This window comes from Entelurus aequoreus, linkage group LG28 (genome assembly GCF_033978785.1).
Source record: "Entelurus aequoreus isolate RoL-2023_Sb linkage group LG28, RoL_Eaeq_v1.1, whole genome shotgun sequence".
In the NCBI taxonomy this organism is placed as follows: domain Eukaryota; kingdom Metazoa; phylum Chordata; class Actinopteri; order Syngnathiformes; family Syngnathidae; genus Entelurus; species Entelurus aequoreus.
In genome coordinates, this window is record NC_084758.1 from 19,841,982 (window position 1) to 19,854,472 (window position 12,491).

Here is a 12,491-nt window from a genome sequence, read left to right on the forward strand (position 1 = left end):
TAGTTATTTGAATGACTCTTACCATAATATGTTACGTTAACATACCAGGCACGTTCTCAGTTGGTTATTTATGCCTCATATAACGTACACTTATTCAGCCTGTTGTTCACTATTCTTTATTTATTTTAAATTGCCTTTCAAATGTCAATTCTTGGTGTTGGCTTTTATCAAATAAATTTCCCCAAAAAAATGCAACTTATACTCCAGTGCGACTTATATATGTTTTTTTTCCTTCTTTATTATGCATTTTCGGCCGGTGCGACTTATACTCCAAAAAATACGGTATGTTTTGGTCACCTGTGCACTTTTGCATAACCCACATGTCCTGTTTTTTGTCAGGTGACGCGTCCTCTTTGGCCCACTTTGGCTCCAAAGAGTGACGAGCTGGCTGCTGTGCTGTCTGGTGCAGTTTCAACCAAAGCTTTTTGACATCCTGCAGAAGGTCAACGATGTCTCCTAGATTTGTTTTAGGTATTTCATTCTTTTTTTCCCCCCTATCGGGCTGCCGCCGTTCAACAATGCCTTAAATTCGACCTAATCAGCATTATTCTATGTAGGTAGTCACAACTGTAGCACAGCACAGCATCTTGATGTGCACTTTCCTCCTACTACAAAACCCAAAACCAGTGAAGTTGGCACGTTGTTTAATTCGTAGATAAAAACAGAATACAATGATTTGCAAATCCTTTTCAACTTATATTCAATTGAATAGACTGCAAAGACAAGATACTTAACGTTCGAACTGAGAAACTTTTTTTTTTTGTGCAAATAATCATTAACTTAGAATTTAATGGCAGCAACACATTGCAAAAAAGTTGGCACAGGGGCATTTTTACCACTGTGTTACATGGCCTTTCCTTTTAATAACACACAGTAAACGTTTGCGAACTGAGGAGACCAATTTTTGAAGCTTCTCAGGTGGAATTCTTTCCCATTCTTGCTTGTACAGCTTAAGTTGTTCAACAGTCCGGGGGTCTCCGTTGTGGTATTTTAGGCTTCATAATGCGCCACACATTTTCAATGGGAGACAGGTCTGAACTACAGGCAGGCCAGTCTAGTACCCGCACTCTTTTACTTTGAACCCACGCTGTTGTAACACGTGGCTTGGCATCGTTTTGCTGAAATAAGCAGGGGCGTCCATGATAACGTTGCTTGGATGGCAACATATGTTGCTCCAAAACCTGTATGTACCTTTCAGCATTAATGGTGCCTTCACAGATGTGTAAGTTACCCATGCCTTGGGCACTAATACACCCCCATACCATCACACATGCTGGCTTTTCAACTTTGCGCCTATAACAATCCGGATGGTTGTTTTCCACAACGGCCACAGTTTCCAATAACAATTTGAAAAGTGGACTCGTCAGACCACAGAACACTTTTCCACTTTGCATCAGTTCATCTTAGATGAGCTCGGGCCCAGCGAAGCCGGCGGCGTTTCTGGGTGTTGTTGATAAATGGCTTTCGTTTTGCATAGTAGAGTTTTAACTTGCACTTACAGATGTAACGACGAACTGTAGTTACTGACAGTGGTTTTCTGAAGTGTTCCTGAGCCCATGTGGTGATATCCTTTACACACCGATGTCGCTTTTTGACGCAGTACCGCCCTACGAACAGTGATTTCTCCAGAACCTTTTGAGGATATTACAGACCGTAGATGGTGAAATCCCTAAATTCCTTGCAATAGCTGGTTGAGAAATGTTGTTCTTAAACTGTTGGACAATTTGCTCACGCATTTGTTCACAAAGTGGTGACCCTCGCCCCCATCCTTGTTTGTGAATGCTTTTATACCCAATCATGGCACCCACCTGTTCCCAATTAGCCTGTTCAGCTGTGGGATGTTCCAAATAAGTGTTTGATGAGCATTCCTCAACTTTCTCAGTCTTTTTTGCCACTTGTGCCAGCTTTTTTGAAACATGTTGCAGGCATCAAATTCCAAGTGAGCTAATATTTGCAAAAAATAACAAAAGTTTTCCAGTTGGAACGTCAAATATCTTGTCTTTGCAGTCTATTCAATGGAATATAAGTTGAAAAGGATTAGCAAATCATTGTATTCTGTTTTTATTTACCATTTACACAACGTGCCAACTTCACTGCTTTTGGGCTTTGTATTTAGGAGACTTTCATTTTGAAGTCATTATATTTGATCGGTCTCCATCTGAATGTACCATTAGTCCACGTTGACAGTGTTGTGTGTACTTACTGTTATATAAATCTATGTGCGAGTGTTCCAATTGTTTTCTAATTTAAAAAAAAGTAGAAAAGTGCCACTGGAACCTTAAAAAATGTTGCATTATGTTGTTGTGCTCTTAATGTGAATATTTAACTGTATCGCTCCCGTATCCTTTGAAATGGCTCTTATCGACACTGTGAAAAGAAACTAGATTTGATTTTTTTTTTATGAAATCAGTTTCACTTTATGTTTTATAATCAATAAAGTTGTCAAGCAGCAAAGCTGTCAATCATCTATCAATAGAAGTTTCTAACCTCATAATTTTTGTTTTTGCCTATCGTTCACAATCTTTAGAGACAAGAAGACAAAAGTTTTTTGTTTTTTTTTACGTTCTTACATGTAAAAATCAGATCGTTGTAGGTGGCTAGCAAAGCAGCTAATGGAAGCAATTAATTCTACCTCAAAATCACTCCAAAAATGCAATCAAAAACCGTCAACAATACTTCATTAATGTTTATACAGGTTTGGGGACGGCGTGGCACGTTTGGTAGAGCGCCCATGCCATCCGAGTCACGTCTGTTGTGTCCATGGGCAAGACACTTCTCTCTTGCGCCTGATGGGTAGTAACACGTCGGCATTAGCCGTAAAGGCTAGCCACTCAAAGGGACTTTTTTTTCTCCAGTTTATTTGGGTAAACACTCCATTTATGTCAAAATAGCATGGGTTAAGTTCCCACTTTCTCCTCACTCTCTCAACTTCCGTCTGCTCCAACGTCTCACCCTTCTTTTTCGTGCTCGCTTCTAGAAGCAGCAGTTCATCCTCCGTATATTCAGCTTCAAAAAGATAAGGTTGTGAATCCTCGTTTGTCCAAAAATGGTCGTCTTCTTTGTCTGTTGTCGATTCCGCCACGATTAGAAAACACACTCGCGTTTTGTCCCGGAAGTAGGAACACACATTTGTTGCGAGAAGTCGGAAGTCCGCTGCTATGGAAACGGAAAACATTGCACGGAAGAAATCAATCCTGGCAAGGATTAAAATGACCAAAACAGGGTAAATATTGTATATATTACATATTGTTATGAAGGTGTCTGTTACTACATTGTATATATACTTGCACTTTGTATATACAATATTACATATTGTTATGAAGGTGTATGTTACTACATTATATATATACTTGCACTGTGTATATACAATATTACATATTGTTATGAAGGTGTCTGTTACTACATTATATATATACTTGCAGTGTGTATATAAAACATATTACATATTGTTATGAAGGTGTCTGTTACTACATTATATATATACTTGCAGTGTGTATATAAAACATTACATATTGTTATGAAGGTGTCTGTTACTATATTATATATATACTTGCAGTGTGTATATTGTACATATTACATATTGTTATGAAGGTGTCTGTTACTACATTAGATATATATACTTGCAGTGTGTATATAAAACATATTACATATTGTTATGAAGGTGTCTGTTACTATATTATATATATACTTGCAGTGTGTATATAAAACATATTACATGTTATGAAAGTGTCTGTTACTACATTATATATATACTTGCAGTGTGTATATAAAACATAATACATATTATGAAGGTGTCTGTTACTACATTATATATATTCTTGCAGTGTGTATACAAAACACATATTGTTATGAAGGTGGCTGTTACTACATTATATATATATATATATATATATATATATATATATATATATATATATATATATATATATATATATATATATATATATATATATATATATATATATACTTGCAGTGTGTATTTAAAACACATATTGTTATGAAGGTGTCTGTTACTACATTATATATATTCTTGCAGTGTGTATATACAACATATTACATATTGTTATGAAGGTGTCTGTTACTACATTATATATATATATATATATATATATATATATATATATATATATATATATATATATATATATATATATATATATATATATATATATGTATATATATATACTTGCAGTGTGTACATAAAACACATTGTTATGAATGTGGCTGTTACTACATTATATATATATATACTTGCAGTATGTATATAAAATATTACATATTGTTATGAAGGTGTCTGTTACTACATTATATATATACTTGCAGTGTGTATATTGTACATATTACATATTGTTATGAAGGTGTATTTTACTATATTATATATATACTTGCAGTGTGTATATAAAACATATTACATATTGTTATGAAAGTGTTTGTTACTACATTATATATATATTTGCAGTGTGTATATAAAACATAATACATATTATGAAGGTGTCTGTTACTACATTATATATATTCTTGCAGTGTGTATACAAAACATATTGTTATAAAGGTGTATGTTACTACATTATATATATATATATATATATATATATATATATATATATATATATATATATATATATATATATATATATATATACTTGCAGTGTGTACATAAAACACATTGTTATGAATGTGGCTGTTACTACATTATATATATATACTTGCAGTATGTATATAAAATATTACATATTGTTATGAAGGTGGCTGTTACTGCATTATATACAGTATATACTTGCAGTGTGTATATAAAACACATATTTTTATGAAGGTGGCTGTTACTACATTATATATATACTTGCACTGTGTATATAAAACACATATTGTTATGAAGGTTTTTTTGATTGATTGATTGATTGAGACTTTTATTACTAGATTGCACAGTACAGTACATATTCCGTACAATTGACCACTAAATGGTAACACCCGAATAAGTTTTTCAACTTGTTTAAGTCGGGGGCCACGTTAATCAATTCATGGTACAAATATATACTATCATCATAATACAGTCATCACACATGTTAATCATCAGAGTATATACATTGAATTATTTACATTATTTACAATCCGGGTGGTGGGATGTGGAGGGTTTGGTTGATAACAGCACTTGTGGTGGCTGTTACTATATACAAATATAAAAATATATATATGTATATATATATATATATATATGTATATATATATATACTTGCAGTGCGTATACAAAACGTTGATGGGTTTTGAAGGGTTTTTTTTAGGCTTTGACGGACGGTGATTAACATTAGCCACATCTTCCAAGCATTTTTTTTAAAAATCATCTTTAAATTGAAAAAATAATAATATTACATAGCTTTTTATTGTCTCCCATAATGATTGTGACTGATAGGCAAAAAAAAAAGTGCAGTTTAAATGTGTTTTTGACCAAATGTCCGTTTAGGTTTCGGCGTCCGTCCTGCTTCCATCCACCAGAGGGCGCCAGAGTCGCACATGGCGTCAGCAGCACTGCAGGACTGCGCCACAGTCGTCACACAGTACCATCAAACATAAATGCTTTTTTTTCCTCTTTTTTTTTCTAAAAGTTGGCTTGATGTGCATTTTTGAACATCATATAACCAACTCTCTATTTCTTGTCTTTTTTTTATTCGCCGCGCGTCATCCCGTCACGATGACGCAATCGCCTGCTGCCAGATTGGACACGCGTGGTTCCTCAAAGCGATCACGTGACACGGATGTGTTCCACCCAGACGAACTTCAGGGGGTCAGGGAGGGGGGGGGGGGGTGGGTGTTAACATCCCCGGTGTTTGTTTGTGTGTTTTTGTTGTCGTGCGTAACTCTCCGTGGGTGTGCGCATTGCTCGTGGGATGCACCGCCCCGGGTTCGGTGCAAGATGATGTCGCTCATAGACCTGGACGATGAGCAGCGGTGGGTGCCCACGCACGTCAATGTCACGGTGCTGCGGGCGAGGGGGCTGCGGACCCGCGGCAAGCACGGCAGCCGCTACCTGTACGCGGTGGTCCAGGTGGGCAAGGACAAGCACACCACGGGCCTGGTGGACAAGGCCGAGGTGCCCGAGTGGGCCGAGGAGTGCTGCTTCGAGCTCCTCCCGGGCATCCTGGAGGACGAGGCGGAGGGCGGCTGCGGCCGCGGCGCCTACCCGCCCGGCGGCGCCGACCTGGTCCTCACCGTCATGCACCGGGTCCTGATCGGACTGGACGTGTTCCTGGGGCAGACCGTCATTCCGCTGGACCGCATGTTCCGGGACGGGACGTGTCCGAGGGACCGGTGAGTGTTGTTTTTAACGCCTACTGAAATTAAATGTTCTTATTTAGGTCCATTCTATGTGTCATACTTGATCATTTCGCGATATTGCCATATTTTTGCTGGAAGGATTTAGTAGAGAACATCGACGATAAAGTTCACAACTTTTGGTCGCCTTGCCTGTACCGGAAGTAGCGTGACGTCACAGGTTGTGGAGCGCCTCACATCTGCACATTGTTTACAATCATGGCCACCAGCAGCGAGAGCGATTCCAACCGAAAAAGCGACGATTTCCCCATTAATTTGAGCGAGGATGAAAGATTTGTGGACGAGGAAAGTGAGAGTGAAGGACTAGAGGGCAGTGGAAGCGATTCAGATAGGGAAGATGCTGTGAGAGGCGGGTGGGAATGACTAAAACAGTAAATAAACACAAGACTTATATATACTCTATTAGCCACAACACAACCAGGCTTATATTTAATATGCCACAAATTAATCCCGCATAACAAACACCTCCCCCCTCCCGTCCATATAACCCGCCAATACAACTCAAACACCCGCACAACACACTCAATCCCACAGCCCAAAGTACCGTTCACCTCCGCAAAGTTCATACAGCACATATATTTCCCCAAAGTTACGTACGTGACATGCACATAGCGGCACGCACGGACGGGCAAGCGATCAAATGTTTGGAAGAAAGCTGCGTACTCACGGTAGCGCGTCTGCTATCCAACTCAAAGTCCACCTGGTTGTGTTGCTGCAGCCGGCCGCTAATACACCGCTTCCCACCTACAGCTTTCTTCTTTGCTGTCTCCATTGTTCATTAAACAAATTGCAAAAGATTCACCAACACAGATGTCCAGAATACTGTGGAATTTTGCGATGAAAACAGACGACTTAACAGCTGGCCACAATGTTGTCACAATATGTCCGCTACAATCCGTGACGTCACGCGCAAACGTCATCATACCGAGACGTTTTCAGCAGAATATTTCGCGGGAAATTTAAAATTGCACTTTACTAATCTAACCCGGCCGTATTGGCATGTGTTGCAATGTTAAGATTTCATCATTGGTATATAAACTATCAGACTGCGTGGTCGGTAGTAGTGGCTTTCAGTAGGCCTCTAATCTGGGAAGGCTGTCCACAAGGTTGCGGAGTGTGTTTATAGGAATTTTCCACCGTGGTCGAGAAGGCCTGGCTCTCAGTCTCCGTTCTAATTCATCCCAAAATGTGTTCTATCGGGTTCAGGTCAGGACTCTGTGCAGGCCAGTCAAGTTTATCCACACCAGACTCTGTCATCCATGTCTTTATGGACCTTGCTTTGTGCACTGGTGCACAGTCGTGTTGGAAGAGGAAGGGGGCCCGCTCCAAACTGTTCCCACAAAGTTGGAAGCATTAGATTAAAGATTAGTTTATTTCAAAGGGGACAATGCAATTTCATAATAATAATAATAATAATAATTAAAGCTGCAAGCAGCGATGGACGGGACCGACTTTGAGGGCTCATAAAATCCAAACCGGAGCAGTAATTAAAACTCTTTCATCAACTTTTTAATCAGAAGGGTTCAATGTCTCTCCTGTGCTAATTTGAAGCCGACACGACAAACGCTCTCAGAGGAGATAATGTTTGAAAAAAGGTGACTGTTTTTACACAACTTTTGTTTTGAAGGGGGAATTGCAAACTTCCTGAGGTTTAGAGGTTTTTGTTTCATATCTGTACGACATTCCTACTGGGAGTTTACAGGCAGTTTTGTCTGTGTTTTCTTCCTAGGGGGCGCTAGCCAAAATCAACCAACACTTAAAGTTCTTAAGTAGTTAAGTTGTAGTTCAAAGTTCAGTAAGTTCCTTCTTTTTCTCTATCCTCTAGTCGTGGGGCAGACTAGGGTTGTACGGTATACTAATTAATCATATTCGGTACTATACCACCCTATAAAAAGTACCGGTCCCCCCAGGAGCGTATCTAGTCAATACTACTATGATTACATCGATATTTTTTGGCATCACAACATCTTCTTTCGTTTAAAAAAAATAATTTATATTATGTTTATAAAGTCAGGAAATATGTCCCTGGACACATGAGGACTTTGAATATGACCAATGTATGATCCTGTAACGACTTGGTATCGGATTGATACCCAAATGTGTGGTATCATCCAAAACTAATGTAAAGTATCCAAACAACAGAAGAATAAGTGATTATTACATTTTAACAGAAGTGTTTTTAGTATCACAAAATCTTTTTTCGTTTTTAAAAGAAATTAATACGATGTCTATAAACTCAGGAAATACGTCCCTGAGGACTTAAAATATGACCATCGTATGATCCTGTAACTACTTGTATCGGATCGATACCTACATTTTTGGTATCATCCAAAACTAATGTAAAGTATCCAAACAACAGAAGAATAACTGATTATTACATTTTAACATAAGTGTTTTTTTAGTGTCACAAAATCATTTTTCGTTTTTTTTTTAATGTATATTATGTTTATAAAGTCAGGAAATATGTCCCTGGACACATGTGGACTTAAATTATGACCATTGGTATGATCCTGTAACTACTTGGTATCGGATTGATACCCAAATGTGTGGTATCATCCAAAACTAATGTAAAAGTATCAAACAACAGAATAATTATTACATTTTAACAGAAGTGTAAATAGAACATGTTAAAAGAGAAAGTAAGCAGATATTAACCGTAAATGAACAAGTAGATTAATAATTCATTTTCTACCGCTTGTCCTTAATAATGTTGACAACATAATAGGTAGATAAATGACACAATATGTTACTGCATATGTCAGCAGACTAAATTAGGAGTCTTTATTTGTTTACGAAGCTCCGCCGCTCCCAGTCTGTGGAACGCTCTCCCTGACCACCTGAGGGCACCACAGACTGTGGATGCTTTAAAAAAAAGGCCTAAAAACCCTTCTTTTAAAAAAAAAGCCTCTTTTTTTTTAGATATGTGCATACTAGCTTTAGCTATTTGGCTGTTCTAGTTTTTATTTGTATTTATTTCTTTATTATCTTTTTTAATTTATTTTATTTTATTTTTGATACACTGTAGCACTTTGAGATTGTTTACTCAATATAAAGTGCTTTTTACAAATAAAATCCATTATTATTATTATTATTACTTACTATTAAAAGACAAGTTGTCTTGTATGTTCACTATTTTATTGAAGGACAAACTTGCAATAAGAAACATATGTTTAATGTAGCCTAAGATTTTTTGTTAAAATAAAGCCAATAATGCAATTTTTTTTGGTCCCCTTTATTTAGAAAAGTACCGAAAATGTACCGGTACCAAAATATTGGTATGGGCACAACAGTAGTCCCAACACTCACTGAGGAGTAGCAGCACATCTGGCTTCAATTGTGGCTTCTCCGCCCCTTTGACTCCTGTCCACATTCTGTGAAAACACACAATCCCTCTTTGCTCTTTTTGTCATGTGGGACTTGTTTTAAGATTCAAGAGCTTACCCTAAACTACTGTAAACAACGCTCAAAAATGTTGATTTGCCGCGCCGTAAAGTTCGGTCTGTCCGAGACCGCGGCCGCATTATTTTCAGCCCAGCGGCGATATTGGCTGATTGCGTAACACACAAAAAGCATTTCCAAAAGGGAATCAATCTTTTTGTGGTTGTTGTTGTCTATCTTTTTTTTTTCTGGTGCCACAGAGCACCTTTCATGTGTGTAAATACAATCAAAAAAATAAAACTTTTAGTGGTTTTTTTTTTTTCACAGCGTATTAAAAAGTAGCAGGATTGTTGGATAAAGGTGCAGATGCGGGAAATAATTTTGTGCTTCAAATAGGGATGTGGCGATTTGAACATTTAGATATGTGCATACTAGCTTTAGCTATTTGGCTGTTTTAGTTTTTATTTTAATTTTTTTCTTTATTATCTTTTTAATTTATTTTATTTATTATTATTATTTTTTTAATAAACTGTAGCACTTTGAGATTGTTTACTCAATATAAAGTGCTTTTTACAAATACAATCTATTATTATTATTATTATTATTATTATTTCACGCAATGGTCATCGTGACCAAAATGATATCATTATGTTGAATGTGCTCAAAAAGTATGTACACGTACATTTATTTTAGAAAAGCCACTATTTTGCATGTTTTGGGTTTCCTATGCCTCACTGATAGTGGTTCAGTATTTGATCTGTTTTAATGGCTACGCTTTTATTCTTTTAAATAATAAATAATATGTTATTATGAGAGATGTCCAATAATGGCTTTTTTGCCTGATATTCCGATATTGTCCAACTCTTAATTACCGATTCCGATATCAACCGATACCTATATATACAGTCGTGGAATTAACACATTATTATGCGTAATTTTGTTGTGATTAAACAATGTAACAAGGTTTTCCAAAATAAATCAACTCAAGTTATGGAATAAAATGCCTACATGGCACTGCCATATTTATTATTGAAGTCACAAAGTGCATTATTTTTTTTAACATGCCTCAAAACAGCAGCTTGGAATTTGAGACATGCTCAACATGAGGAGGTTGAGGTGGGCGGGGTTCGGGGGGGGGGGGTGTATATTGTAGCGTCCCGTAAGAGTTAGTGCTGCAAGGGGTTCTGAGTATTTGTTCTGTTGTGTTTATGTTGTGTTACGGTGCGGATGTTCCCCCGAAATGTGTTTGTCATTCTTGTTTGGTGTGGGTTCACAGTGTGGCGCATATTTGTAACAGTGTTAAAGTTGTTTATACGGTCACCCTCAGTGTGACCTGTATGGCTGTTGACCAAGTATGGCTTGCATTCACTTGTGTGTGTGAAAAGCCGTAGATATTATCTGATTAGGCCGGCACGTTTATTGGTGCTCTGTACTTCTCCCTACGTCCGTGTACACAGCGGCGTTTTAAAAAGTCATACATTTTACTTTTTGAAACTGATACCGATAATTTCCGATATTACATTTTAGAGCATTTATCGGCCGATAATATCGGCAGCCCGATATTATCGGACATCTCTAGTTATTATGCTTATTTATTATTTCTGGCAGGCGTTGTGGCGTCCTACTCCGTTCAGCGGTCCTTAAACGCACCGTAAAAACGCCTCCGTATTGTATTCCTCTGAGTATAGAACAGAGCTGGGCAAATATTTTGACTCTTGGGGCCACATTGAGAGAAAAAAATGTGTCTGGAGGGCCAATGTGTATGTGTGTATAAATGATATGTACACATTTATCTGTACAAATCTGCTGTACAGTATATGTGTGTTTGGGTCCCTTTTCTTCAGGAACACTAATACCAAAAGTCACAATGTCCAATAGAATTCCAAAAAAGTTTTGACGTCTGGATTTTCACCGTGGTTATCATTAACACCGTTTATCGCAGGGGTCCCCAAACTACGGCCCGCGGGCCAACTACGGCCCGTGGGCCGGATACGGTCCCCCAGCGTCCAAAATCCGGCCCGCGGGAAGTCCCAAGTTTAAAAAATAAAAAAAAAAATTTTTAAATTTTTTTAATTTGTCCTTTATCGTCCATTTTCTACCGTCTCCTAGCTACTCAGGCAAATCATATTGTCTAAAAATGCATTTTACCATCGATAACGTGACATGCAGCAAGTGCGCTCTTTAAGTCAATTAGTGCGTGAGGAATATATATGTATGAATACACACACATATATATATATATATATATATATATATATATATATATATATATATATATATATTTCTATATATATATACATATATATATATATATATATATATATATACATATATATATATATATATATATATATATACATATATATATATACATGTAGACACATATATATACACATAAACATATATATATATACATATATACACATATACATATATATATATATATATATATATATATATATATATATATATATATATACATATATATATATATATATATATACATGTAGACACATATATATACACATAAACATATATATATATACATATATACACATATACATATATATATACATATATACACATATATATACACATATACACATATATATATATACATTTACACATATACATATATACATATATATATATATACACATATACATATATATACATGGACATATACATATATACACACACATATATACACATTTACATATACATATATACACACACACATACACATTTACATATAATATAATGTGTATATATATATATATATATAT

General features: G+C 36.5%; 1 protein-coding gene across 2 annotated transcripts in view; it reads left to right on the forward strand.

Annotated features, from left to right (window-relative positions):
- The first annotated feature begins 5,820 nt into the window (after positions 1-5,820).
- rab11fip5b (RAB11 family interacting protein 5b (class I)) overlaps positions 5,821-12,491 on the forward strand; it is a 29,259-nt gene continuing 22,588 nt past the window's right edge. For both annotated transcript variants that reach the window (XM_062039759.1, XM_062039760.1), the window contains exon 1: positions 5,821-6,303. In XM_062039759.1, coding sequence (XP_061895743.1) covers positions 5,909-6,303 — 395 coding nt within the window. In that variant the 5' untranslated portion in view covers positions 5,821-5,908. The remainder of the gene's footprint in view (positions 6,304-12,491) is intronic.